Below are 26568 nucleotides of genomic sequence, written 5' to 3'. Positions count from 1 at the left end.
AAGAATAGTGTTTGTTTGTATGATCCATACCAAAACCGAAAAACCAGATCCGGTTTCTAAACCCATTCCGACGGCATATGATTTCGTACCGGCGAATCTCGCCGGCGCAAAACCTTTTTTCAGACTTGTGTCCGCCGGGAACATCAGGAGGAACCAAATCATTAAAGTCTCCTCCCATGGTGGTTTCTCCATCCAATGCCCATCAGTAACCCTAGGAAACGGCCAATCTGTGTCGCCCGATCGTTTCTCAGCAGACACGCAACAACCAAAGAAGAGCTCTCTCAGGCCGTATCGCGTCTCGAGTCCTTGACGAAACAAGGGATTCGTTTACCCTTTGAGCTCCTAGCGACGCTGCTCCAGCGGTGTGGAGATACCAAGTCGTTGAAACAAGGCAAATGGATTCATCGCCACTTGAAGATTACTACTGGATTCAAGAGACCCAACAACACGCTTTTGTCGAATCATTTAATCGGAATGTACATGAAATGCGGTAAACCTATCGATGCGTGTAAAGTGTTCGATCAAATGCATCTCAGGAATTTGTATTCGTGGAACAATATGGTCTCTGGGTTTGTCAAATCGGGCATGTTGGTTCGTGCACGCGTGGTGTTCGATAGTATGCCTGAGAGGGATGTTGTGTCCTGGAACACCATGGTCATTGGGTACGCTCAGAATGGGAATCTGGAAGAAGCACTTTGGTTTTATAAAGAGTTGAGGAGATCTGGAATCAAGTACAACGACTTCAGCTTCGCTGGGCTTTTGACTGCATGTGTCAAATCTAGGCAGCTCCAGCTCAATAGGCAAGCTCACGGGCAGGTTCTGATTGCTGGGTTACTGTCAAATGTGGTGCTTTCGTGTTCTCTCATCGATGCTTATGCGAAATGTGGTCAGCTGGAGAGTGCTAAAAGATGTTTTGATGAGATGGCAGTCAAGGATGTTCATCTTTGGACTACTCTCATCTCTGGATATGCAAAACTTGGGGATATGGAAGCGGCTGACAAGTTGTTCTGTGAGATGCCAGAGAAAAATCCAGTCTCTTGGACTGCATTAATTGCTGGATATGTTAGGCAAGGCTCAGGGGACAAAGCTCTTGACTTGTTTAGAAAAATGATTGCGTTGAGGGTTAAACCAGAGCAATTTACTTTTAGTAGCTGTCTGTGTGCCTNACTGGATTCAAGAGACCCAACAACACGCTTTTGTCGAATCATTTAATCGGAATGTACATGAAATGCGGTAAACCTATCGATGCGTGTAAAGTGTTCGATCAAATGCATCTCAGGAATTTGTATTCGTGGAACAATATGGTCTCTGGGTTTGTCAAATCGGGCATGTTGGTTCGTGCACGCGTGGTGTTCGATAGTATGCCTGAGAGGGATGTTGTGTCCTGGAACACCATGGTCATTGGGTACGCTCAGAATGGGAATCTGGAAGAAGCACTTTGGTTTTATAAAGAGTTGAGGAGATCTGGAATCAAGTACAACGACTTCAGCTTCGCTGGGCTTTTGACTGCATGTGTCAAATCTAGGCAGCTCCAGCTCAATAGGCAAGCTCACGGGCAGGTTCTGATTGCTGGGTTACTGTCAAATGTGGTGCTTTCGTGTTCTCTCATCGATGCTTATGCGAAATGTGGTCAGCTGGAGAGTGCTAAAAGATGTTTTGATGAGATGGCAGTCAAGGATGTTCATCTTTGGACTACTCTCATCTCTGGATATGCAAAACTTGGGGATATGGAAGCGGCTGACAAGTTGTTCTGTGAGATGCCAGAGAAAAATCCAGTCTCTTGGACTGCATTAATTGCTGGATATGTTAGGCAAGGCTCAGGGGACAAAGCTCTTGACTTGTTTAGAAAAATGATTGCGTTGAGGGTTAAACCAGAGCAATTTACTTTTAGTAGCTGTCTGTGTGCCTCTGCGAGCATTGCCTCTCTTAGACATGGGAAGCAAATTCATGGCTACATGATTCGCTCCAATGTCAGACCCAATCCGATTGTTATCAGTTCTTTGATCGATATGTACTCCAAATCAGGGAGTTTAAAAGCCAGTGAGAAAGTTTTCAGTCTTTGCGATGATGACAGGCAAGATTGCGTTTTGTGGAATACGATGATTTCTGCATTGGCACAGCACGGGCTTGGCCACAAGGCCTTGCGCTTGCTTGATGAAATGATCATCAAATTCAGAGTCCATCCAAACCGGACTACTCTGGTTGTGATTCTTAATGCCTGCAGTCATTCAGGTCTGATAGAGGAAGGAGTGAGGTGGTTTAACTCAATGACTGTTCACCACGGGATTGTTCCCGACCAAGAGCATTACGCATGTCTGATAGATCTCCTAGGTCGTGCCGGTTGTTTCAAAGAGCTGATGTGCAAGATCGAGGAAATGCCGTTCGAACCCGACGAACAAATCTGGAACGCAATCCTAGGAGTATCCAAAATCCATGGAAACGTAGAGCTAGGAAAGAAAGCGGCTGAAGAGCTGATCAAACTGGACCCTGAGTCGTCTGCACCATACATATTGCTCTCTGGCATTTACGCAGATCATGGGAAGTGGGAATCAGTAGAGAAGCTGAGAGGGATTATGAAGAAGAGAAAGGTGAATAAAGAAAAAGCTGTTAGTTGGATTGAAATCGACAAGAAAGTTGAAGCTTTCACTGTCTCAGACGGGTCGCATGCTCATGCTCGGAAAGAAGAGATCTACTTCATTCTGCATAATCTGGCTGCACTTATGGAAGAAGAAGCTTCAAGAACATGATGATCTCATACAAGAGAAGCATACCTGCATTTTTTCTTCCTAGGATTGTACACTGTTAAAGCCTGCAAAAGCAGGGATTTTATACGTGTTGTGATGAATTTGATTTAGCTTTTAGAAGTTTTGTCACTGTAACAGAGCTAAGAACTAGAGTCTTCGAATTCTTTGTTTCTTCTTCTTCCAGATTTATTGGTTAAATAAAGAAGCAAAATCAAACTAATTGATGGATTTTTCTGGTTTCTTTTAAAACCAAAATCAGAGCTAAGTTATTATTAGTTATTAGAAAACGTTGGACATGGCTGGTGAGAGAAAGGGACAATTACAATAATGAAAAAAAAGCAATACAGTTGGAGCAACCAATATTTATGATGTCTATCAAACATTCAAACCCAACAATGTCACATGACAATAACCTGGTTCTCTATGTGTGCATCAATCAGAGCTTTTAGTTTCTGTATATATTCACAATCCAGTTGAACTCTCTCTCTTGCATCTATTGTTGGAAGCTTTAATTGAAGCTTTCACAGTATCTTCTGTTGTCTCATAGATACCTTAGTGAGTTCTAAGATAGAACCACAACCTTGCTCAGAATCCACATCACCAGTGAGAATTCAAATGCAAAAAGCGTATGGAGCAATCCCCTGTCGAGTGCATAACCATAGAGCGTAATTCCCTTGTTGTTATGTCGCAGGTATTCCACTGCAATGTAACTCCTATCAATTGTTTGCAAGTTATTTGAAAAACAAGAGCTTGCAAATCTCAATGTAACGCACCTAGAGCTTGTCTAGCCTGAAAGAAAGAAGATAGATCCAGTGACGGTGACACATTGATGTATATGTTGTCGGATGAGTCAGTACTGTCACTCTCGGGTGATACGGCTTCAGAAGCGCATGTCAAAGCCATGTGCCACCTCGTTGCAATACACACTACTCCTTGAGCTCTGTGTGTGATTCTTGCAGCACCCAACAAGCACAGGAAGATTCCGCTTAGCTGTACAGCAGAACATACCTTGAGATAGAAGAATATGTATGCTTCATTAAATGCAGAGCGCTGAAACTTGTGAGAATTATTACAACAAAGCTTTTAGAGAATTACCACCAAATCACCGGAGCTGAGGAAACTCCTGTCAGACTTTGAGGCAAGAACCAACAGTAAGGCCACAAACTGACTGGTACTTATCACAACAAAGGCCGCGATTATGAAGAACCTGTACCTGTGACTTGTAGCCGATAACTGTTTCTTGATCCTCACATGTTCCTTACACACATCTTCTATGGTGTCTGATCCACATCTATCGAACATCTTGTAAAGCCCTCGAAACCTCAGTATCTGCAGCTCACAGGTCAACCAGAAAAGGACACAAACAAGCAAGAACACTCCTGTCCGGTAAACCCATGAAAATAAGACAAGCAAGAACATCACAAAGTTCAATGCAGCACAAGATGACTTTATGAAAGGAAATGATACTTCAGCGGAGGAGAAAAATATGCTCTTGTGCACAAGTTCCACAAGGAAAGAAGGTACAAGTATGGAGGCTAGGTAACGTAAAGCCCTGTCAAGTTCAAGCGAATATCCAAGCCTCACCAAGGTTGAATCATCAAGAAACAGAAGCTGTGTGAGACTATACATCCTGAAGAAACATATTAGAGTCAAGAAACCAATGACGGCAAGTCCAGACTCTGGAAACTGGACGAGCACATTGAATGAGTTGGCGTCCATAACTGATGAAGGCCGGGTTCTAGGAGTTTTGATGAACAGACAATTTATGAGAGGGACTAGTAAGGTGAAGACTACAAATATCATATACGACTTAGCTTTACCAGAAGGGTTGGAGTGATCCAACGCACACCACTTAAGAAGAAGATGGAAGCTGCGCAAATCATCAGAAAGCAAGGATTTTGAAGGTTGTAAAGGTGTGTTAGAGTGGATGGGCAGGTGATCGAGAAAGTATTCATCTTCACAAGGATTCATTTCTTTCCAGATGAATCAAAGGGTTGAGGGATCACCTAAGCTATATATAGAAAGTGACTGCGAAAAGAGAAAGTGACAATTTCAAAATAACTACATCCGCATGCTCTGGAAGATGTATATAGGTATCTGGTAGAGGTCTTACATTTTTAATCACAAGCGATGATTGATCAAAAAAGAGAAACTGGAGAGAAAAGCAAAAGTAGCTTGCTTTATCCCGTGAAGTAAAAAGAGTCCTCTCTCTATCTCTCCTCTACTACTTTTGGGTACTCCTACTTGGCCGTGTGTATCTTTCCCCGTAAGGTAAGCCTTTTCAAGTCATCAGTTGAAAAGCACGAGCCGTCTGCTATGCAACACTTTCATCCACAACAAGATTTCGCTGATACATTTCTGCTTGCCTCTGTCGGGAGGCACTGTATCGGTGAGTTTACGCAGGAATTAAACCAAGGCTTGTGTTTTGTGTGTAAGAACATGTGCTTTTATATTCATTTCATCCAGTTTCAGTCGGATGCCATTCTTCAAGTCAGAACAGTGCCGTGGGACTCGTTATCGACAAAATTTGGACTTCATACTTTCTTCCAACGAACCAAACACTACTGAGAACAATCCTGCAGATGCATATTTAAATGAACAATTCAGTTGTCTTCACGTTGATAAGTTACAGCGAAACATTTGATACAGTACTTCACAATTTTTGTGAGATCAGACGAATAGAATCAAAGCTTTTCCAAATTCATGAATAAAGTAGTAATATTTTTCCAGCATAATTTGGGGAAACCGAGCAAAATGACTAACCTGAGAGGGGGATATCTTTCTGCTGTAATGATCCTTTTATAAGCAACGTTCCTGGCATCTGTTGGAATACCTGTAACAGAAGTTTCTCCATCATACACCAATTTTAAATTGGTGATATGCAATTGTTAGGGATATTTTAAATCAAATCCAAACATACCGAGATGCGAAAAGATAGGTTATCTTCAGGGACTTGCAAACTGGAGCCATCCAGTGACTGTTTTTGTTCATATCCGTTGCTTCTCGCACTATCCACATCGGTAATACCATTCTTTAAGATTGTATTGCACTGGTCATCAGACGCAACAATCTGCACAACAATAGAAGGAAACAACGTTGAGCTTGAGATACTGTAGAAACAAGATTAGATGGCAAGACAAAACAACACATGTAGTGCACTTACGTCAACAGAAAATGTAGAAGAGTTTAACTTGCNGATACATTTCTGCTTGCCTCTGTCGGGAGGCACTGTATCGGTGAGTTTACGCAGGAATTAAACCAAGGCTTGTGTTTTGTGTGTAAGAACATGTGCTTTTATATTCATTTCATCCAGTTTCAGTCGGATGCCATTCTTCAAGTCAGAACAGTGCCGTGGGACTCGTTATCGACAAAATTTGGACTTCATACTTTCTTCCAACGAACCAAACACTACTGAGAACAATCCTGCAGATGCATATTTAAATGAACAATTCAGTTGTCTTCACGTTGATAAGTTACAGCGAAACATTTGATACAGTACTTCACAATTTTTGTGAGATCAGACGAATAGAATCAAAGCTTTTCCAAATTCATGAATAAAGTAGTAATATTTTTCCAGCATAATTTGGGGAAACCGAGCAAAATGACTAACCTGAGAGGGGGATATCTTTCTGCTGTAATGATCCTTTTATAAGCAACGTTCCTGGCATCTGTTGGAATACCTGTAACAGAAGTTTCTCCATCATACACCAATTTTAAATTGGTGATATGCAATTGTTAGGGATATTTTAAATCAAATCCAAACATACCGAGATGCGAAAAGATAGGTTATCTTCAGGGACTTGCAAACTGGAGCCATCCAGTGACTGTTTTTGTTCATATCCGTTGCTTCTCGCACTATCCACATCGGTAATACCATTCTTTAAGATTGTATTGCACTGGTCATCAGACGCAACAATCTGCACAACAATAGAAGGAAACAACGTTGAGCTTGAGATACTGTAGAAACAAGATTAGATGGCAAGACAAAACAACACATGTAGTGCACTTACGTCAACAGAAAATGTAGAAGAGTTTAACTTGCACGAGGCACCACAGCTCTTAAAGAATTCTTCAACTGATTGCAGCACATCTACGGCACTGTACTGCCGTTTTATGCACTACAAGACACAAGTCCACCATGAAAAATGTAAGGCTCAACTAAAGCCCGAGACTTAATATATAGTTACATAGCAGATATATGTTACAGGAACATGTAAAAGATGACGAATAGATTACCTCGAGCATAAAAGAAAGAACGCTCTTTTTGACTACAGGAGGTGCTATAATCTTCCTAGCTGTGGGCATGAAGGACCAAGCGAGGCCCCAACGGGATNGCATATTTAAATGAACAATTCAGTTGTCTTCACGTTGATAAGTTACAGCGAAACATTTGATACAGTACTTCACAATTTTTGTGAGATCAGACGAATAGAATCAAAGCTTTTCCAAATTCATGAATAAAGTAGTAATATTTTTCCAGCATAATTTGGGGAAACCGAGCAAAATGACTAACCTGAGAGGGGGATATCTTTCTGCTGTAATGATCCTTTTATAAGCAACGTTCCTGGCATCTGTTGGAATACCTGTAACAGAAGTTTCTCCATCATACACCAATTTTAAATTGGTGATATGCAATTGTTAGGGATATTTTAAATCAAATCCAAACATACCGAGATGCGAAAAGATAGGTTATCTTCAGGGACTTGCAAACTGGAGCCATCCAGTGACTGTTTTTGTTCATATCCGTTGCTTCTCGCACTATCCACATCGGTAATACCATTCTTTAAGATTGTATTGCACTGGTCATCAGACGCAACAATCTGCACAACAATAGAAGGAAACAACGTTGAGCTTGAGATACTGTAGAAACAAGATTAGATGGCAAGACAAAACAACACATGTAGTGCACTTACGTCAACAGAAAATGTAGAAGAGTTTAACTTGCACGAGGCACCACAGCTCTTAAAGAATTCTTCAACTGATTGCAGCACATCTACGGCACTGTACTGCCGTTTTATGCACTACAAGACACAAGTCCACCATGAAAAATGTAAGGCTCAACTAAAGCCCGAGACTTAATATATAGTTACATAGCAGATATATGTTACAGGAACATGTAAAAGATGACGAATAGATTACCTCGAGCATAAAAGAAAGAACGCTCTTTTTGACTACAGGAGGTGCTATAATCTTCCTAGCTGTGGGCATGAAGGACCAAGCGAGGCCCCAACGGGATGTTTGCCCTTGGACAAATTCAGTGGTCTTCACAACTGTAACACCCACTTCCCAGAGCTTAGATATCAAGAGCTTGAGGGTAGCCTTCTTCCCAAGCATTGAGGTGTACCACCTAATATAAAAACATGATCGCAAAAAGATAAGTCCTGGTGGATGGAAAACCAGAAAGCGAAAGTAACAAAAGTATAGATTTACCTAAATCTTTGCCTCAGAACAGCACTATCTTGGATAATACGGGACACAAAAGCTTGCTCTCCACCACTGCAAACCATCTCCTCAGGAGTTCCTCCGCATGAAGTTTTAGGGTTAAGGCCTGATTCTTCAAAAGTCTCAAAAAATGGAGGATTGCACATACAGAAGTCAAACGTTTCATTTTCTTTGACAACACCGACTAGTACGGCTGGTTCAATAGAGCTTTTGTTGTCATCTACAGACTGAACCGTGGTGGCGGCTTCCTCGGAACACTGTGGAAGAAGAACTTTAGAGTCTCTGATCTCGATAAGGTCTGAAATATGGGGATTACTTTTGACATTCTTCTCCGCCCAATCCAGAGCTACAAGAGTAAAATCTGCGTATAACAAGAACAACAACAACATTGGCACCAATAGAGTAAACTACTACTATATAAAGAATGGAGTAAAAAAGATAGAAGAAGAAACCTGAGGCAACAAAAGTCCAACCAAAGAGGGAAGCACCAAGGAGAGGATATATGCAATTGGCCCCTGTACCAATGTCAAAGCCCTTAACTTTGCTGTTTCCATCACCACCAAAACTCTCAGAGGACAAAAGATCATTGATCCAATGAATGTAATTCGATCTATTAGGCACTGTTGGACAAAGCTGTCCATCCGGAATCCACCTAAATTAATATAAAAATATCATCTTTGAGAGCCAAAACAAAAAAAAAGAAAGTTCCTTTGTACAAAATTGAAACATACATACCAGTTGACGCCATGATCATGTAAAAGGAGGACACGAGTGAGCTCTCGGGTGGCGTTGTAATCGGTCCAGTCGATGCGGGGTCGACCACCACCGGAGAAGAAAACAAAGGGCTTGAAAGAAGGGTAAAGAGAAGCCAAGTTTGCAAAATCGGGTGGGTTATCAGAGTATTTGTTCCGGGGTTGCTTTGTGGATCCGGGTTCTGACCGAGCTCTCTTCTTCCCGTTCCGCATCGAAAACTACATAAACCCTAAGCCGCCGGGAAAGTGGGTTAAAGAAGACAACGGCGGTGAATTGAAACGAAGAGGACGTTAAAAACTTGAAACCCTCTGACGCTCACAGCGGGTTCTATCAGCAGCCCGCGAGTTTTTACAAAGCGACGCCGTTTGGCATAAAGAATATACCACTTGCGTCACTCATGTGTGTGTGTGTTTTTTTTTTTTTCCTTCAAATATAGTATGTTTTTACTTCAAATATATATATATGTTTTGGCTCAGGTTTTATATATCCTCAAATTCACATATAAGCAGAGACAGCCAAGAGTACAAGCAAAGCACAGCTTGTGCTTGCAGCCGTAAATTATTTATACAATATTTTGGCTGATATTTTCAAAGTAATGTCGTTAGTCTAGCGGTAAAGTTGTTATGCATGTGGTCTTTAAAAACTAACCCTTAAATTTTTTAACCAGCCTTTTAAATTCAGTCTTAATTTTTTTGAGGCATGTGGCCTTTAAAAACTCAGCGCCGGCTCTGCATATAAGTATTCTTTATTCTTTCGTTGAACAAAACCAAAAAAGTAGTTTCTTTCAACAGTTCTAAAATAATTGGTTAGCTTAGCTCAAAATGAACATAATCGATATAACATTGATTGTTTATATGTATTTGGAATTTTGGAGTATAACAAAATGAAGATATATCGTACGCATGCATTGCATGCAAGTTTATGTTTATTTGTTTTCATATTAGCAAGTATCATTTATATTTTAATTTTTTTATCTTATTATATTTCTTATAATTTTAATAAATATTTAAATTCTATCATGTTAATATAAATTAATTAACTAAAACAAAATTAATACAATATAGTAATGAGAAGTGAAATGATAGTTTAATTATAATTTAAGTTTAAACAGCATATTCTAAAAACTGGTTATCTTCTCCGAAACTATTGTAAAGCCCTAGATTATAGCTTACTCCAATCGACTTAATAATATACAGAATTTCGTTTCTTTTGAGAGGGAGAGGGAGATACCTGGGTATTGCATTAATCACGAGTCGGTTGGTTGGACCATGGTAAGCTATCAGTGCTCCTGTAGCTCCGGTCAGATTGGACATCTTTTGGATTTCATTTATGATGCTAGAGAAAGTATTGAATGTGTCCATTTTTTTTACATAGGTATACATGCTTAATGGCTATACGTCTTTATCTCTCAACACAACATTATTCATACCAACATCATTCAATATTCAAAACTATAATTGTTGCCATGATTGAATTGTACTGTTTTTGTGCATGCAAAAAGAGTTTTAAGTACTTCTATATTTCAAAGTGACCAACAAAAATAATTTAACAATGCTTATGGCTAAACAAGTAAAATTCGAACTACACTACATATTATTTATAGAATATATTTAGAAAAATAATATGTTTATATTTCATGCTAATACATTCTAAAATTGTAGTGACGGTGGACTATCACTTAACCGAACATATTTCCAAGTCAACGAGATTGGACTTTAACTATGTTATTTCAGAATGTATTTCATTAATATAGGTATTTGCGGATCATGATTTTTCTTGCATTTAATCATTATTTATAGAGATTGGTTAAGAGACATATCTAAAGAAATAACATTTGGAATTTTTACATCATTAATTCTTAATGGTATAAAATCTTCATTATAATTGGATTGTTATGCTCTTGTGCATTTAATACAAGTAATTAGATTGTTTTAGTACTATTGAAATTATTTTTCTCAAATTACTATAAAAAAAATCTATGCGTAGATATATGTATTTATTCAGCAATAATGACTGTAAAATCAAATATATTTACACATAAATTTTTAAGTTATTGTTGAATCATTTTTTATGCTAAATTAGGTCTGACAACAAGTCAACAAGGTTACACATCATCTATATTAACATTTTTGAAGTACATTTTATGTTATGCCCTTTAAGTTTTTCTTATTTAAATTTTTATTTACAACATTAACCCCTAAAAAAATTCCATAAATAACATTGCACAGAAATTCAAATACTAAATTTTCTTAAATCGGCCAACATTTGTTACATTTATTGCTATAAAATCTTAACAATATCTATACATTCCGATTTTTTCAAAAACAGTTCTACTCATTAAAGTTTTAATCCCATAAAATCACCAAAACTATCTTTAGAGATTTTGTTTGTATAAACTTTCTATAGAAATTTTTGCTTTACATATTTTGATTGTAAAATGTAGATTTAGTCATCTACATTACTTGATTTGAGGTATTTAGGAGTTGATTCATCAGATTTCTCACATTATATTGTTTCATATGAACAATTAAATCTTTAATGGTTATTAATATGCTGATAAAAAATGCAAAGATAATTATTTCACGGGTTAAATCTAATAAATTGGAGTATTTATAATATAAATTAATATGCGGTATACTGCATAATAACTTTTATGGATATAATTATTTCACGGGTTAAATCTAAATAACTTTAAATTTATGGATTAAATTTAAAAACACTAAAAATTTAAAAATATAATAATGTATGAATAATTCTTTCACGGTTAAATCTAAAAGCAGTAAAAATTTCTATTTTTATAACCATAAGAAATTCGATACGGTACAAATGTAACATTAGTATAAATAAAACTAAATTATTGTTGCGTGTCTGCGGTATACAACTGATCAAATTTTATAATTAACAATTAAAATACAATTATACAATCTTAAACACTAAACAAAATAAATAAAATTAACAAACAAATATAATTTATTAAAATATAATTTTTTTTTTTGTAAAAATATTGTCCGGCGGTGTACCGCGGGTTAGAATCTAGTTTACCTAGTTATTTTTAAGAGGTTTTTCTTTACTTTTGTGGATTGGATCATTTTGGATAATATAATGAAAGATTGGTAGGATATTTCTCAAAATTTATTCCCAAAAAAATCTCTAATGAATCATAAATATCTCTACAGAGAGACTAAGACCATACGGTCTAATTCCCAAAGATCAAGTATTTGACATTATGATAAAGCCGTTAGAGCTAACCAGATTTAACGTGCATGATGTATGCTATTAAAAAAAAAAAAAAAAAAGTTAAGATAGTTATCAAACTTAGATGAAATAAACAGAACCTCGAAGATCCCATTTCGTAACTTAGATGAAATAAACTACAGTAAAATGTAAGCATTTGACAAACTCTGCCGATTGAACGAAGTTTCATATCCAAACCAAAACAAATTCCGTAACTAACTTATCTTAAATTTTGAAAGCTGAATTACTTATTTTAATACTATACAGTAGGTAGACATAATCATACTAATTGATACAAATTAACTCCCCTCTCGTTGTATGATGAATCAAACTCATCTTTTCACTGAATTATTTTCCAAAATGGATAATAAGTTTGGGCAAGTGTAGGAAGTGAAAGTGCGCATTGACAAGTCCCATCGTCATGTCATTCAGACTATGGACGTTAACTCTTTTGACCAACTCTTTTTTTTTTTGACTGAAGGTGAAAAAAAAAACAAATTTGGGGTTAACTCTGTAAATACTCTAACAAAACGGCACGCAGTTTGCGTTTCCCAAACATGTGGGACTAGTCAAAATATCTGCTTACGTTCGTCAACTTTAATGTTGACTGAACCAGAAATACAAAAAATATATAAAGGGGATATGTCTTTTTTCCCATTGTACCCCTTCACTCTGTAACTCTGTTAGATCTTTTCGGGAGAAGAAGATAAGCTTTAAGCGATCTATCTTGTTTTTAATCAACTCTCATTTAGATTAGAGTTTGAAATCTAACGGCTGAGAAGCATCCTTTGCAAAGCATCCCCAACCGTCCAGATCAAAGCTGGCCCATCGCTTCCTTTAGTTTCCCGAAAAGGAAAAAATAATACAAATCTCGAACCTTAGCATGGCCCATTTTTTTTTTATTCTCTATAAAATTTTCCTTCAAATGAAAATAAATTGTCAATTTTTATTGGTCAAACAAATTCGTACTTTCATTAAGTAAAATTCCTCAAATTTATAGTATTTTCATTGGAAAAAGTCAAGAAATAATGCAGGAAAAATAGAAATTGCGAAATTAATATGGAAAATACGTAATTTAAAATTGGGAATATTAACTTTTTAAAAAAGAATTTAGGGGAATAAATAAGAAATATATGACGTGGCACTGATACCCATAGCACACATATCTCGCAGATATAAACAGCGTCTCCCTCACGCCAAAGGAGAGAAGAGAGAGAGAAAGATCTGATCGGTATTTTTGGTTCGTCGGAGATCAGAAGAATGAGCGGCGGCGACGAAAACATGAGTGGTGGTGGAGAGAGACGTAAGGGATCGGTGAAGTGGTTTGACACACAGAAAGGGTTTGGTTTCATCACACCAGACGACGGTGGTGACGATCTCTTCGTTCATCAGTCTTCCATCAGATCTGAAGGCTTTCGTAGCCTTGCCGCCGACGAATCCGTTGAGTTCGATGTTGAGGTTGACAACACGGGCCGTCCCAAGGCTGTTGAAGTCTCTGGACCCAACGGTGCTCCCGTTCAAGGAAACAGCGCCGGTGGTTCATATGGCGGTGGACGCGGTGGTTTTGGCGGTGGAAGAGGTGGGGGACGTGGTGGTGGTTATGGTGGTAGAGGAGGAGGAGGAGGCGGTGGACGTGGTGGTGCCGATGGTACTTGCTTTAAGTGTGGTGAACCAGGTCACATGGCGAGAGACTGTGGTGGTGGCTACGGAGGAGGTGGCGGTGGTAGAGGTGTCGGAGGCTGCTACACCTGTGGCGAGTCGGGACACTTTGCAAGGGATTGCACTAGCGGTGGGCGTTGAAGCAAAACAAGACAAGCCGGGTGTTGAAGGGTAAATCAGTCATCTCACACATGAAAAACGACGGTCCTTTTTCTTCTCAGCTGCCTTCTCTATCAAAAATATACTATTATCTATCTTTTGTTGTTATCAAACTCTTCTTCATGTTTTCGGATTTTTATTAATTTAGGACATGTGGTTTAATTTATGATGCCTTTGTGATTTGAGTAAGAAAAAGCTCGATTGTTTTTTTTTTACTGCAATGTTTATCAAAAACTTTTTACTCATCTATCTGCTCTATTTCAAGCCTTCATAAGTTCCAAATTGATCTTTTGACGTCGTCTTTTAGGATATATATATATATTCGTGGTTTTTGGATGTTAATATTGCTCTATGATGATGAAGACGTACTACAAAGATTGCTCTCCATGAAAGATTGATTTGAGGGTTATTCCTAAAGTTTGTTTGTTTTCTTCTTTTGATTTTCCCAAAGATTAGAAGAGACAATAATAAAATTACACAATACTATAGAAGCAAATCGAACACAAAAACGTACACTACGGCGCCTTGGTGGTTTGATCTAAACGAACCCCATAGAATCTCTGTAATCTGTTCTGATCCGTGGAAAAACGCCAACTTCCCTGGCAGCTGGGGAGACTGATCTTGGGGGCCGTCCGTCTCTTCTAGAGATTGGTACTGCTTCAAATTTAAAGGCCACGAGTGTGGTTGAAGTGAGGATGGCTGATGGGAGGAGGCGACGAGGCCATAACCGGTGGAGGAGGGCACTGGTAACATTTTGTGAAGAGGCCAAACGTGTCAATCTGGTGAACGAAATTGATCATACTGGCCCAACCACCAAACCCGAATCCAACTATAAAAACCCACACAACTATGAAGGCGTTTATAGTGAAGGCCCCTGTCCAACGTCCTAGAAACCTCGGCGGCTGCTCCACGGCGTTCTCACGTGCGGCCGATGAGCGGAAGGTGAAGATGTGAGCTAGTGCAGGGATGATGTAGACAGTGAAGCTGACTAGAAGAGATCCGACGGTTGAGTTAATGGGACCAAAGAAAGGGAATATGATGGCAAGAAACCATATGGGTATAACGACCGGAAGCCTAGCGGCGGCTCGTTTACACATGCTCCGGCACTCATGCATCCCTATAAGCTTCTCCCACACGAAGTAGAGTGGCGTGCAAGCAAAACCAAAGGTTATGAACTGATGGATGAGCATCAGCACAACTGCAAAGTCACGGTATAGATTCTTTGGGAGGAGAGCAAATGCGTTGGAATGGTTTAGAAGCAAATCACCAAACGCCCAATAGACCGCAGAAGCTGAAGGCAGCGTCAGCGTCAGCACGTACAGTGTTGCAAACAGGTATATCGATTTGAACTTCTGAGGCTTCCACATCGCATGCATTATCTCTCTGCCCAACAAAACACCACAACACAAACAATGAGAGTGAGTGGTCATTTTCATTCATCTGTATAATTCCAGTTCTGCCCTTAGGATATGTGAATCGTGATGGGGTTAAAAATGGTAAAAAAAAAAAACGAAAAAGAGAGAGAAGGAACATTAACATACACAGTAACAGCATGTCCACCAAATGTGTAAAGAATGTTTGTGGCCCCTGTGAAGTATAAGACCAGCTTGCTCGGTCCTGAATGCTTCACTCCTTGTACCTATTCATTTACATTTTATTACTATTATCTACAAGTCTACAAGTATCGTTTATGCATTAATAAACTATGTCTGACACCAACGTTATAGGTTTTGGGTAAAGTGGTCCCAACCACATGTTAGCTTGAAACAGAAGTGCCAAAAAGACATAAGAAAGAAGACAACTTTGTTTATGTTTTTGAGTTCCCTTAAGCCACAACATCACCAGCTATTCTAATCTTAACCATGAATTTTAATTAGAAAGGAGAGGATTTAGTAATCTTTTTTACCTGTCCATGGAGGATGGAGGCAATGGTGAGGTACCAAGCAGTGTAAGTGGTCATCACGAGTCCAAGAAAAGACCAGATCCTGTAGTTGTGGAAGGAAGGGATGAAGACTGTGGTTGCACAACATGCTCCAAATATGTATGTCCATGTCCTCTTGTCCAGATTGTCATTTATGTAGTATATGTTGCTGCAACATTCATCATTAACCATTAAACCACACCCATCATCAGCCTCAGTTTCATATATATTACTGATATCCTAATCTCTTCATCAAGATCAAAGCATACCTTGCACAGGCTATGAGTTGAATGACAGATCCGAAGAGAAGGAAGGTGCAGTTAAATGCTAACCCAACATTCCTCCAGTGCTTCCCAAGCAATCCATCAAGAACCTCAAACCACTTGACATTGTTTCAAAACCCAACATGTCAACAACATATACTCAAAACTAAACAACAAAGGGATGGATATATTAAAAGGGTAATATTTGAAAGAAAGAAACCTGAATGACATGGTTTCTGAAGTTAACTTTCTCTCTCTCCTTTCTGGTTCTGTATTCAACATAGAGAATGCTGATGAGGTAAGCAGTCCAGCTACCTAAGATTCCATAAAAGAGCTGAAACAGGATCCCCGAGAGCATCCCCAGCTGTGAAAACGAGTATGGTAGTGTCAACAGCACTTGCGCCACCTATATAACACACAACACAACACATCCATCAGAGAGACCATATAGTTAAAAAAAAACTTGTTCATTTTCATGTGAGAGAATATATATATATAGAAACCTTACCTGGTTAGAAGCGCAGCTGAACCAAGCATCGTAGGCAGAACCACCATGCCAAAACATGTCAGATAACTTAGATTTGAGGTCTGAAGCTTTGCCTTCCCTCTCCATCTCAACATAGTTCCCAACAACAACAGTCTCAGCTGCTTTCTCACCGTTCTCCATTTCTCTCTCTCTCTCTGTTTAAATGTGATGAATCAATCAAGTAAGAGTGAAGGGAGAAGAGATAAGAATATATATAGAGAGAATAGAATAGAAAGAGAGAAAGAGTGTGTAGACAGAGAGGGAGACACGGAAGTAGTTTTTCAAGGCAGGATGATGAGAAGCTTAACTCTCTTTGTTTTCTTGATAGCTACTTGTGAGAGTTTATGTTTCGGGAGTGACAACAACATCGAATCAATTCATACATACATACGTACATATTTCTACTGTATCCATTAAAGTAAAATATTTATTGTAACCAAGTATTGTAACAATTTATTATCAAACCTAACAACAACTAAAGACGTTCTACATCGAATCAATTCATATACATACTACTTATCTCCTACATAATTATTATTTTTATACATGAAAAGTGTATATATTGTGTTGGTTAAGGACGAAATTAAGTGTGATTTTAATTTCCATTAGAGTGAGTCCATTTTTATTACTAGTATTAACTTTGTTTTTCGCCGGCAAATATATATTTGTACTAGTACTAAATAAGTCTATATTTAAGTACTGACTTGTTGTTTTTTTTCAATGTCTAAGTACTGTTTTTGTTGTTTTTAACAACAACAAGTTAATTTTTAATACACTAATAAATTAGCGTAATTACATGGTTTATTTAGCGGCGAGTCACGTTTTGCTCGCACGAGTGGGTTTTCGTTTCTCGAGCAAATTATTCGTTTACACTATATAATAGTAGTAATTTTTAAACATAAACTTTTTTTTTCACTTGGGGCTATAAGTTGAGCATATATATACGATATTAAAATGTATGTATAAAATGCTCTCTAGCATGATCATAACTCTTCTGGTATCTCAATGATACGAAATGAACTTTTAGGAAGAACAAAAAAAAGAAAAAGAAAAAAGAATTAGTAGTATTTGATAACAAGACAAAACTTTGAATGAAAAATCTGCTATATAGTACATTAATAGTCTCCCATGATTCGAACAAAACATTTTGTAAATCTCGATGTTGCTTATAAAAGAAGTACTTGTATTTATTGATCTAGATTTTCTTTTACCCGTTTGATGATTTTAATAGGGATACTGCATCTGCACTTTTTACATGCAGCTGTAATTTTTTTGAGCTGTCAAAAAAAGAAGAAGAGAAAAATGGTTACCATTACGAATTAATATTTAAAATGAACTAAGTTTGATACTAGAAGATTAGAAGTGTGTTTACCATACTAATCAAAATGAAACGAAACTTTTAGGATAGATAAATCCTGCTCATATATGATCATACCCATTAATTTGAGGTCAATCATTTTTTTTTTAATAATATTGTATAAGAGGATCATACTACATGTAATACAACATTGCATTATATTATCTTCGATGTCTATAATTTTATTTAATATGTTAGATTATCAATTGTAGTGACATGTTACTGGCCTGTAAATAACTGTTAAATTAGCATATTTAACGGCCAACGAATCTGTTAAATTAGCAGATGAAAAGATTTTGCAAAATTAGCATAGTGAAGATCATAGGAAAATACCCAAGATATATCGCATTCGTATAAATCCAAAATATAGAATAATGTAATAATTTGTTTTTAATAGTAATAAGATAGGGTAAAATATATATATATATATATATATATGAAGAAAAAAATAAGAAAGTAGACCGAATCATTGCAAGAAAACAAGCGTGGTCGCTTTTATAATAATAAGAGGGTAAGCTCTCTCTCGCTTTTATCACATGCCCCCATTCCATTCCATTCCTCTCTCTCTGAAATTTGTGCACTGTTTCTTATTATTCTCAATTTTATACACTCTTTTTTACAAATGACATTGATCTTATAAACAAATGTTAGTAATTTGATCTATATATGATGGTGTGCAAAGTATAAGTTAAGTAGGTGAATATCATACTGACGCGCGCTCAATTTGTTTTTTTCAGTAGTTCTGCATTAACTACACATCAAAATCTCATTAACTATAGATCAAATGACAAAAATAAAGAAAACTAAAGCTAATCATGTTTGGTGTTATATATAGGCTCAGTTTTATTCAATGGACTACTGATTGTTACAAAAATTGACCAAAAAAATACTGTTGAACTCATCATTTTCCTAAGAGATTCATATGTGAAGCATAGAAGTAAATCCTTTAAGGCAAATCAATACAAACAAAGTCGACAGTCACAAACTAAAACCAATTATTCTTTTTTTATAAGATCATGTGGTCTCAAAAAACAGACATCTTTTGTTTGTTAATGCCTATAATATTCATGTTCTCATTCAAATGCATTGACTCAAAACAAAAATATAGAGTGTATATACAAACGACAATTCATTTTTATTTCAAGTCTAGTGTCTTTTTCCAAGTGAACGTTGTTTCTTTCTTTAGATTCTCCTCCTCATGAGTCTGAGTAATAAGCCTAAAACAAAAAATATTTACTACTTTTTCTTGTGCTTTTTATTTTGTTTTTCTTAAACTAAGAGGTTTAACCTCTTCATGACCTCATTGAGGTGCTTTCTGATGCTAATATTATGTGAGATACTAAATAATTAATCTCAAAGTTTTATAAATAAATAATCATGATGGTGAATTTATGATGCTATGCAATCATCATATTAAAACAAAATAGTTGAATTTAGGAGTCACTTGTTGCATCTTTTCATATACATATAGACATATTTATGATTTACGACCCTATCATCTCATAATGGGTTTGTCTTTTCAATAAATATAATTATATAAAACAAAAAAATAACATTGTTAGAAATAATGACAAAAGAGCATGCATGAGTGAGTCTCTAAGCTCTTATTATGTTATTGTCATAAATCTTTGAAAGTATTAAGAAAAATGAAAAGGACATTTCCTGACAAATCTTCTTCTATTCAGTCAAGAATCCCCACCTCAAAATTAATTAATCTCAAATGGATCTAGTGATTGGTAATTTACAAGAGTAACTAATATCAAAATCACTTTGGTAATATTTATTTTTGATATTTAGGTATAATTACATTTTAGAACAATGGTATCATGTGTTTCTTTCTTCATTACTATAAAATATCAAAAACATGGCTATAATTACACAAGTAATATAATGTGGGATTGTTAAGTAAAACGAGGCTATGCATTGTGTGTAAGTGGAAAATGCCTGAGGCACGCTTCCTTCTCTGTTTTCTACTCAAAATTACTTAAGAGATTCAGAGAGAGATAATTTCAAATTAATACTCTTGTTTTTTTGTTCTGCTCTCTTTGTCTCCTCATGATAACTACATTTAATATTCTTTACCAATACTTATTTATTGCATTTCATGAAGCTGAGCCCTATATTTTATTTATATGTACCTGAAAGAAAAAGAAAAAAAATAAAGCTGAGTGTATTATTAACTTTAAGCTAATAAAAGTAAAAACTTTTTTTCTTGTGTTAGCAGTAAATACGAAATACTTTATGAGTTTGTTGTTTGTTCTCTTTGGTCTGAAACTGATTAGACCTGGTCAAACCAAAAGCTCCTTTTTAATCAAAAAAATGTTAATGTTGCCTCCTGAGCCACGCCTTTTACCACCACCACTTAGCATAAAGACAGAGAGAAGAACCAACATATGGTTTCGTTTCCATCATATTTTTAGATTCCCATTGTTTTGTCATCATCGACCACAATCATTTTCAGTTTCCCTTTGTTTTCTCTGTTTTACCAGACATTTTCCAGGCAAGATTAATTTTTAAGCATTCTTATAATTACTATTTTATTTGTATTGTTTTGTTTCTTCTCGGAGGCGGCCGGATCAAACCATCCATTATTTTTTTTTTCCAAAAGAAAATTGTGATATAATATGCGTATTCTTTTAGCCCAAAAATCCCCAAAAGTAGAAATGATTAACGGCCCATAGAGTTAAAACCCGTCGAGCTCGAACCGTTCTGAGACTTTATTACACACAACCCAACACAACACAACCCAACACAACACAACATCACTATCAAGTTTTCTTTATGCGTCAAACCGGAACCAGTTTAGTTATCCTTGGGGGCGGAACTTGCAAGCAATCTTGAGGTCCTCCGGGGGTTTGTCGCCGGCGAATCCAGCGTCAACCCAAGCCGAGTAGCCTCCCCCCATGTTAGCCACATGCTCGTACCCCTATCACGACATACACATACGTCAATATATATATATTTGAATGAAATAGGATTAGGATATATATATATATATATATAATACTTAAAAATGGAATGTATGAATGTATAAACTCACGGCATTGAGAAGGTCAACACAAGCACGACTTCCTCTTCCTCCAGCGTTACAAGCCTTCACCGTATAAATCAATTACACATGAGAAAACGGTCTAACTAATATCTAAATCTAAGATATGAAAGTTTCTTCAATCGATGGATGATTTAACAACAGCAAGTAATTACTACTCAATTAATATTAGATACTAACCACGATCAAATGTTCATCTTTCTTGCAAACCGATGCCACTTGAGGAAGGAAATCAGGATTTATAACCCTACCTACGTACACACCAAATCACAGTTTTATTATTTATGATCAACTTTTTAAAAAAATGAAACTATATATTGCAAAAATTTGAGATTCACCTTCATCTGTTTTGAACATATAAGGAATGTTCAAGGCCTCCTCAACGTGACTCTTTGCGAATTCTTCATTTGTCCTACAATTACCAACAAATATAATCAATAAGATATATTAACAAGAAGAATTTAAACGAAATGATAAATTTTTTTATGTTTACCTTACATCGAGATATCGATGACCAGTACTAAGCAAACCTTTTGCTGTGTAAACATCAACGGTCTCAACATTTTCAACTCTGTAAAAATACTAATCAGACAATAGAAACCTAATACAATATACATACAGAATTGTTCATAAAAATCAATATACTCAAGATATAAATTTGTTTTTGTATTTTATCACTCACGTCTTTGTTTTTGTTTCCTCCATGAGAAAGCCTTCGGTTTGATCTTATTTCCTCTTTCGTCTTCTGCTATGATAAAGGTTCAAGAGAGAATATGTATACTTACAAACAGCATACATACAACTGTTCAACTTTATCATACTGTATATATTAACTTAATCAAGTTGACATTGTATAAAGCGTCGTAACATGTAAGTTGACCAACTATTATTTTATCACGTATTGATCGTGCAACTTGAAGCTAAAGACAGTCGATTTTTAAAAAATACTCAAATATTTAAATTAATAAATTTATTAGACTCATACAAAATTGTTAATAATTAGTTCATTACATAGTATTTGGTTGACCACAACACCAAAACTGTTAATGTCAAGAAGCACATCTCACGATTTATAGTTAATGTATAGAAGCATAAGAATCCAAGAACACATTTTGGCTCGCAAGGAGAAATGTCAACAACTAGCCGAACACATGAGAATAACTAACTACATAAAGTAGAACAATGGAAGCAAGGTACACGATCGGTTTCGACTATGCGTTGATCTTCGATCATTTATGGTACTTGTCCAGTGCAAATAACTCTTGAGACATACCTTCTCTCTGAAAAGATGAGAGTGGAAACACACTACCGAATGTCATAGAGGAGAGAAGTGGAAGAGACACACAAATCCAAATAAAAGAAGGCTCTACAAATCTCATGTTGGTTTAAAAAAGTTAAAGCCCATTTTGTACAACAACACATAGTTTTTAACAACATCAAACAAATTATCTTTTTTTCTTTGTTCTTGAATCAAATTCAGATATCAAGAGGCAGTTCGCCACTCCAGCTCGATTTGGATCTTTCCGTTCTTAGAATCGATAAGGTGAAACTTCTGATTCATCCTTTTGTTGTTCACCACGTCCACCACCGGAATATCCACGTACCCCAATGTTTCCTGCCGATCAACAACCATTTTTTAGATTATATCAATACACAACAATTGTTAATGTTACTGTGCGACTAAAACGAGTGTGTTACCTTGGGATGCAATAGACCTATCCTGGATGAGGTGCTCAGGACTTCCACATGCAGCTTCTCACGGATGGGAGGCTCCTCGAGCATGACGGAGAACTCCTCATTCCACCTTGGGTCTCTGTTCTTCTTCACGTGCTTTGTTTTCCTCTCTTCGCCTTTGAAATAGATGCGCACATAAGGATTGGTATGGTGCTTTCCTTCAACATCCTCAGCCGAATGCACAATCACCACAAGCATTCCTCCAGCAGCCGGTGTGCCTTCAGGAGCTTTCTGCACAGATTGCGTTTCTTCAAAGCCTTTGGGCATTTCTTCCTCCGTGAAAGGCTTATACAAAAGTTCAACCTCCAGCTTCCCCCTATACTTCTCTGGCTGCCCATCTTCACCGCCATCCAGAGTCTTACGCAGTTCCAAGGTGAAGCCTTTATGTTCGTCAGGCACCATTTCTTTCAGAGCTAACACATTCATACCCATCTTATCGTGCTTCCCAACCTGCATTGCATAAACAAGAATTATACATATATCCTGCTCCATGCCACATGTCACCCACTGGATAGCTTGTTACCTGTTCCCAGTCGTACACATTGAACTCTAGGACCTGAGTCTGGGGATCTCTGACAGAGAATTTAAACTCCTCATTCCATTCAGGATTCAAATTCTTGTGCTTAACAGTGGTCTTCTTAGACGGAATCTTATCTTCAGATAGCTTGATTTTCACGTATGGATCTGCCCCACCCATCAGATCTTTTTTCCTCAGTCCAACAGCCTTCACAACTTTCACATGGACGATTCCAACAGGCCTTCTGAACGCTCTGCAGAATGAAAATTAAGATTCGGTCAGCAAAAATGAAGGTTTAAGGTATGGACTGATTGCTCAAAAGAAAAAGGTGGAATATGGCATACTTCGCAGGGTCAAGGATTGGAACTACAAGGGTCTTAGGCCAGAGATACATGTTCGCAACTTGATCCTTGATTTGCTCCTGAAAAATCAACGCAGCAGTGTAACTACAAATGAATATTTGATCCAGCAGAAAGGTAAGAGAATGAATACACACATATATATATACTGATCATACAGGATGTCACAGTTTCATCAGCACATTCTGTCTGATAAAATTGAAACGAATCCTTTTCATAAAGCTACAAGACTAAATAGAGTAAGTAGCTCCCTAAATTGATCAATTTCATACCGCTCCCTAAAAAATCAATTTCTAAGTCATACAAGCCAGGGAAAGAAAGATATCAACCTGAACAAATCTGTAGAGGCCAGGGATTGACATAAGATCAGCTCCACCAAGCTTCAGCCCAAAATCAACGTGTGGCTGACATAGTAGCAAGAGACAGTCAACAACAGAAAAACTCTACCAAAAAGATCTGACAAAGAGGCTGACTGGTACACAAAAAAATGTCCTTATAAAGAAAAAGATTGTATCACAGACCTTGTCCATAAGAGAGACATAGATGTTGGCAAAACACGGAAAACTTGGGACAAGTGGCTTGAGAGTGATACGAGGCTGAGCAAACACTTGCAGATCGACCACCTGAAAAAAAATTCTTGGTTATGAGGGAGAATCATGATTGCTAATGATAAGTAGGCTGCTTCTTGTTTTAGGTATGGTTTGCACTTATTACCTGAACTGTTGCCTTCAACCCAAATGCTTTGATGGCGACCAAGATATTTGGATTTGCGGCCCATTTCAAAAATGGTTCCATAATCAACTCTTTCTCGTCTGTGAGATAAACTTTCATCCCTGAGAAAGAAAATTAGAGTAAAAACAAAACTTGTAAGTCTTGGAACGATTCGTAATCATTTATAGCATGTGATCTTAGTTTCTGTCACCACCAACTCCCCTTCAGCTCTAAGTTCCAACATGGGAACAGGACACTCAAGGAGAGTAGGAGAAGAAGAAAGGATTAACACACCTTGAAATGTAGGGGGTAAAGAACCTAGAGTAAGAGTTTCAAATTCAACAGAGTCAATCTTGTACTTAGGTATCTGCTCCTCGATGATCGGCTTTGCTATATTCTTTGCAGTCTTACATATGGCCTATTGGAGAAAACAAAAATCCAAAAATATGAGAAAATGAAAGGTAAGAAACTGTAGTAGTATCAGAAGAAGATCAAAGTCCAGGTAAGTGTAACCTTGTCGAGATAAGGCCACATGTACTCGATAAATCTGTTTATCCAGTCAACCTAATTCATAAGAAGATAGGCAAAAACAAACATCAGAGACTGAAAAAAGGAACTCGTGATGTGAGGAAGAGTAGAGAGAAGATGACTCATACACGATCGAAATCAGGATTTTTGACCCAAAGAGGTATCTCAGGAAGCATCCGTTGCATATCTTTAGGGTCTTGGTCAGCTACGGAACGGATTTCAGGATCCTACAAGTGCAAAAGCAAAATTGAAGCCATCAACAAACTGACTTGACTTGTATCACCACCACCAGAACAACAAAAAATAGCTATTCTCCGGTGGAAAACCAACTTAGACTACACGTATACAACAAGTGTACCCTAACTAATCCATTTGTAGAGGGCAAACAAGTAAGTTGATTCCATTTGCAAATGTAAGCTTCTAAAAATGTGGAATCACAACAAAACACTCAAAATCAAATCGCAGAAACGAACCTTGACGTCGTTGGGGAGCAAGTAGACGAATAGAACGTAACCAATAACAAGTCCCAAGGAAATCCCAACTCCAAATCCACAGAACCCTAGTATCGTACTAAAAAAACCCATCGGGAGCGTTTCAGATCCAACAACAGCGGACTCAGGACACCCTAATATTTATCGTAAGCACAGATCAAGACGAAAACCCCCCTTTCGGGTCGGTTTCGAGAAAGAGGACGAAAGATACGGAGGAGGAGGAGGAGCAGAAGGATACGACGAAGACAGTTCTCCGCCGTCGGAACCGATCAGGAGGGGGAATTTGACTAATCGAAAGAGGTGAAAGAGCATTGACTGAGATCCATGGACGTGGTAATCGGAGAAGATAAACAGATGTCGTGAGAATCGTGTTTCTCCCAGCAGGCAAGTAAAGTGTGTGCGCTGCTCTGCTAAAAGACACGGCTTCCTTTTTTTTTAAATTTATTTATTATTATTCCTTTTTTAAAAAATTAATTACTATTATCATCAAATTATTATTATCTATCTATCTATCTCTCTTCGAATAATAAATAGTAATTCAATAACATCGCTTTGGGAAACCAATCTTTTTCAATTTTCATGATTTACGTTTTCTTTTAGGTATGTGATACTCTCATACTATAATGATTTAAAGAAAAATCCCATACCTATATTTCTACATTAAGCATGTTTTATAATTGTTTTTGATCCTATCGCAATCACTCATACTTTACAAATACTGTAGTATCAATCAATAATAATAATAATAATAATACGTCAATATTTTGGTTAATAATATGAAATTTATAATGAGCACTAAGCATCTTATATTGGGCCATCTCACTGAAGAGCCCAACTGATTATGACACGTGGCTAGCTATTATTGGATGTTAGTAGCAATCGTGGTTGGACCACGCAGAGTCTTGTATACATCTGATCTGAATTCGTTAGGAGACAAAAAATGCCGTGCCGACACAATCGTCACGCAAAATTAAATTAGTCGGTTTACCCAACGTGATTTTAAATTTTATTTTGCGAACCGGCCAAACCCTGAAACGACGCCGCTTTAGCGTTTCGGCGGGCAACGGAATCAGTCTCCCGCTCAGAGGAAGAGAGATGTAGTTTTTTTTTTTTTTTTTTTT

The 26568-nt window shown here is 37.2% G+C and overlaps 7 protein-coding genes across 9 annotated transcripts; 2 read left to right on the top strand and 5 right to left on the bottom strand.

Annotated features, from left to right (window-relative positions):
* On the top strand, positions 24 to 2924 carry LOC104713552 (pentatricopeptide repeat-containing protein At2g21090-like). Its single transcript, XM_010430700.2, has 2 exons — positions 24 to 816; positions 1560 to 2924. Exons 1-2 carry the CDS (start codon positions 196 to 198, stop codon positions 2745 to 2747), a joined length of 1809 nt encoding a protein of 602 aa, XP_010429002.1. The 5' UTR covers positions 24 to 195; the 3' UTR covers positions 2748 to 2924.
* LOC104713550 lies at positions 3002 to 5939 on the bottom strand. 2 transcript variants are annotated; one of them, XM_010430698.2, is made up of 7 exons: positions 5908 to 5939; positions 5665 to 5814; positions 5508 to 5577; positions 4858 to 5320; positions 3840 to 4772; positions 3518 to 3752; positions 3002 to 3443 (listed from the first exon to the last, which is right to left on the bottom strand). In XM_010430698.2, exons 5-7 carry the CDS (start codon positions 4713 to 4715, stop codon positions 3307 to 3309), a joined length of 1248 nt encoding a protein of 415 aa, XP_010429000.1. In that variant the 5' UTR covers positions 4716 to 4772; positions 4858 to 5320; positions 5508 to 5577; positions 5665 to 5814; positions 5908 to 5939; the 3' UTR covers positions 3002 to 3306. The 2 variants fall into 2 exon arrangements, with proteins under 2 accessions (XP_010429000.1, XP_019085065.1); XM_019229520.1 differs by having other exon boundaries at positions 3518 to 3734.
* Positions 5958 to 9241, bottom strand: LOC104713551 (methyltransferase-like protein 16). 2 transcript variants are annotated; one of them, XM_019229519.1, is made up of 9 exons: positions 8922 to 9240; positions 8639 to 8838; positions 8175 to 8547; positions 7960 to 8091; positions 6981 to 7056; positions 6755 to 6862; positions 6512 to 6661; positions 6355 to 6424; positions 5958 to 6167 (listed from the first exon to the last, which is right to left on the bottom strand). In XM_019229519.1, exons 1-9 carry the CDS (start codon positions 9149 to 9151, stop codon positions 6106 to 6108), a joined length of 1401 nt encoding a protein of 466 aa, XP_019085064.1. In that variant the 5' UTR covers positions 9152 to 9240; the 3' UTR covers positions 5958 to 6105. The 2 variants fall into 2 exon arrangements, with proteins under 2 accessions (XP_019085064.1, XP_010429001.1); XM_010430699.2 differs by lacking the exons at positions 6355 to 6424; positions 6512 to 6661; positions 6755 to 6862; positions 6981 to 7056 and adding exons at positions 7258 to 7327; positions 7415 to 7564; positions 7658 to 7765 and having other exon boundaries at positions 7884 to 8091; positions 8922 to 9241.
* Positions 13333 to 14249, top strand: LOC104713549 (cold shock domain-containing protein 4-like). Its single transcript, XM_010430697.2, has one exon. It carries the CDS (start codon positions 13434 to 13436, stop codon positions 13971 to 13973), a length of 540 nt encoding a protein of 179 aa, XP_010428999.1. The 5' UTR covers positions 13333 to 13433; the 3' UTR covers positions 13974 to 14249.
* Positions 14375 to 17058, bottom strand: LOC104713548 (auxin transporter-like protein 2). Its single transcript, XM_010430696.2, has 6 exons — positions 16684 to 17058; positions 16396 to 16581; positions 16182 to 16294; positions 15898 to 16081; positions 15533 to 15630; positions 14375 to 15374 (listed from the first exon to the last, which is right to left on the bottom strand). Exons 1-6 carry the CDS (start codon positions 16840 to 16842, stop codon positions 14657 to 14659), a joined length of 1458 nt encoding a protein of 485 aa, XP_010428998.1. The 5' UTR covers positions 16843 to 17058; the 3' UTR covers positions 14375 to 14656.
* Positions 20674 to 21890, bottom strand: LOC104713547 (rhodanese-like domain-containing protein 19, mitochondrial). The gene is made up of 6 exons (XM_010430695.1): positions 21790 to 21890; positions 21601 to 21678; positions 21446 to 21519; positions 21288 to 21358; positions 21099 to 21152; positions 20674 to 20984 (listed from the first exon to the last, which is right to left on the bottom strand). Exons 1-6 carry the CDS (start codon positions 21810 to 21812, stop codon positions 20865 to 20867), a joined length of 420 nt encoding a protein of 139 aa, XP_010428997.1. The 5' UTR covers positions 21813 to 21890; the 3' UTR covers positions 20674 to 20864.
* On the bottom strand, positions 22397 to 25873 carry LOC104713546 (synaptotagmin-1-like). The gene is made up of 11 exons (XM_010430693.2): positions 25430 to 25873; positions 25085 to 25183; positions 24942 to 24992; positions 24723 to 24846; positions 24432 to 24550; positions 24239 to 24340; positions 24047 to 24121; positions 23703 to 23779; positions 23365 to 23611; positions 22806 to 23291; positions 22397 to 22722 (listed from the first exon to the last, which is right to left on the bottom strand). Exons 1-11 carry the CDS (start codon positions 25538 to 25540, stop codon positions 22591 to 22593), a joined length of 1623 nt encoding a protein of 540 aa, XP_010428995.1. The 5' UTR covers positions 25541 to 25873; the 3' UTR covers positions 22397 to 22590.

The sequence above is a fragment of the Camelina sativa genome, chromosome 9 (genome assembly GCF_000633955.1).
Source record: "Camelina sativa cultivar DH55 chromosome 9, Cs, whole genome shotgun sequence".
NCBI lineage: Eukaryota > Viridiplantae > Streptophyta > Magnoliopsida > Brassicales > Brassicaceae > Camelina > Camelina sativa.
The sequence above is the reverse complement of the archived record's forward strand: the minus strand, read 5'-3'. Positions and strand labels throughout refer to the sequence as shown.

Bases quoted from the DNA above. Each gene is read 5' to 3' on its own strand.
- LOC104713552 (XM_010430700.2), top strand. From the start codon at position 196: ATGCCCATCAGTAACCCTAGGAAACGGCCAATCTGTGTCGCCCGATCG. The intron at 817-1,559 runs GTTCTGATTGCT...GCTCACGGGCAG, and splicing joins ATAGGCAAGCTCACGGGCAG to GTTCTGATTGCTGGGTTACT.
- LOC104713550 (XM_010430698.2), bottom strand. From the start codon at position 4,715: ATGAATCCTTGTGAAGATGAATACTTTCTCGATCACCTGCCCATCCAC. The intron at 3,753-3,839 runs GTAATTCTCTAA...TTCTATCTCAAG, and splicing joins TCAGCTCCGGTGATTTGGTG to GTATGTTCTGCTGTACAGCT. The intron at 3,444-3,517 runs GTGCGTTACATT...GTTACATTGCAG, and splicing joins TCAGGCTAGACAAGCTCTAG to TGGAATACCTGCGACATAAC.
- LOC104713551 (XM_010430699.2), bottom strand. From the start codon at position 9,151: ATGCGGAACGGGAAGAAGAGAGCTCGGTCAGAACCCGGATCCACAAAG. The intron at 8,839-8,921 runs GTATGTATGTTT...ATATTAATTTAG, and splicing joins CATGATCATGGCGTCAACTG to GTGGATTCCGGATGGACAGC. The intron at 7,766-7,883 runs GTAATCTATTCG...TGTGTCTTGTAG, and splicing joins TTCTTTCTTTTATGCTCGAG to TGCATAAAACGGCAGTACAG.
- LOC104713549 (XM_010430697.2), top strand. From the start codon at position 13,434: ATGAGCGGCGGCGACGAAAACATGAGTGGTGGTGGAGAGAGACGTAAG.
- LOC104713548 (XM_010430696.2), bottom strand. From the start codon at position 16,842: ATGGAGAACGGTGAGAAAGCAGCTGAGACTGTTGTTGTTGGGAACTAT. The intron at 16,082-16,181 runs GTATGCTTTGAT...TGAATGTTGCAG, and splicing joins CAACTCATAGCCTGTGCAAG to CAACATATACTACATAAATG. The intron at 15,631-15,897 runs GTAAAAAAGATT...GTAAATGAATAG, and splicing joins CCTCCATCCTCCATGGACAG to GTACAAGGAGTGAAGCATTC.
- LOC104713547 (XM_010430695.1), bottom strand. From the start codon at position 21,812: ATGGAGGAAACAAAAACAAAGAC. The intron at 21,679-21,789 runs GTGAGTGATAAA...GTATTTTTACAG, and splicing joins GAGGAAACAAAAACAAAGAC to AGTTGAAAATGTTGAGACCG. The intron at 21,520-21,600 runs GTAAACATAAAA...TGGTAATTGTAG, and splicing joins CATCGATATCTCGATGTAAG to GACAAATGAAGAATTCGCAA.
- LOC104713546 (XM_010430693.2), bottom strand. From the start codon at position 25,540: ATGGGTTTTTTTAGTACGATACTAGGGTTCTGTGGATTTGGAGTTGGG. The intron at 24,993-25,084 runs GTATGAGTCATC...CTTATGAATTAG, and splicing joins AAAATCCTGATTTCGATCGT to GTTGACTGGATAAACAGATT. The intron at 22,723-22,805 runs GTAACACACTCG...GTTGATCGGCAG, and splicing joins TAGGTCTATTGCATCCCAAG to GAAACATTGGGGTACGTGGA.